This window comes from Fulmarus glacialis, unplaced genomic scaffold (genome assembly GCF_000690835.1).
Source record: "Fulmarus glacialis isolate BGI_N327 unplaced genomic scaffold, ASM69083v1 scaffold20024, whole genome shotgun sequence".
In the NCBI taxonomy this organism is placed as follows: Eukaryota; Metazoa; Chordata; class Aves; order Procellariiformes; family Procellariidae; genus Fulmarus; species Fulmarus glacialis.
In genome coordinates this window covers 16432-17040 of record NW_009210138.1, presented here as the reverse complement: position 1 = coordinate 17040, position 609 = coordinate 16432, and the positions used below count along the sequence as shown (strand labels likewise).

The 609-nt window shown below is 49.6% G+C and overlaps 1 protein-coding gene across 1 annotated transcript in view; it reads left to right on the top strand.

Moving 5' to 3' along the window:
* Positions 1 to 609, top strand: part of RASSF5 (Ras association (RalGDS/AF-6) domain family member 5) — a gene marked incomplete at its 5' end in the record, with an annotated part of 5387 nt that overhangs the window by 4011 nt on the left and 767 nt on the right. Inside the window, one exon of the mRNA XM_009577089.1 lies at positions 74 to 93. Within this exon, the coding sequence (XP_009575384.1) occupies positions 74 to 93 (20 nt within the window). The remainder of the gene's footprint in view (positions 1 to 73; positions 94 to 609) is intronic.

Here is a 609-nt window from a genome sequence, read left to right as displayed (position 1 = left end):
CCCTTGGTTTGTACGTGAACGTTAGCGGCGTTGTGGAGCACGCGGCAGCGTCGCAGAGCTGGGAGGCGCAGGGCAGAGGCAGGGCGGGTTGAAGTGGCGCCGTGCAAGCAAGGCTGCGTCCCTCTCATGGGGCTGGGTTTACCATATGAAGTGCGATACCGGCTTTTCTCCAAATTTAAATTATCAGCTCAATGGAACTGCCTGTACCTTACTTTAAAAAAAAAACCAAAAACCACACAAAAAACCAACCAAAAAAACAACCAAAAAAAGATCATTTCTTGCTCCTCGAGTATGTTGATATTTAAACTTGAGCTGTGAAAATGCTGAGACCCGTTTTGATGGCCAAACCATAATCTGTTTACAGAACCAAGCAACGCCATCCCAGAGATAATCCTCAATAATTAGATTAGCTAAACACTGTTGTAAGTAATCCACTAATTTAAGTAGAAGCCAGGGACACTCAGGTAATAAATTCACAGTCAGTTTTTGGTTGCAATCGTGCTCCCCACCACGACGGAGGCAAACGCGGGGAGCTGCTGCATCCGGCAGGATTCTGCCTCCCGTGCCGGGAGCGGCTCCGTGCCGCGGGTGGCTCAGGACGTGCCGTGC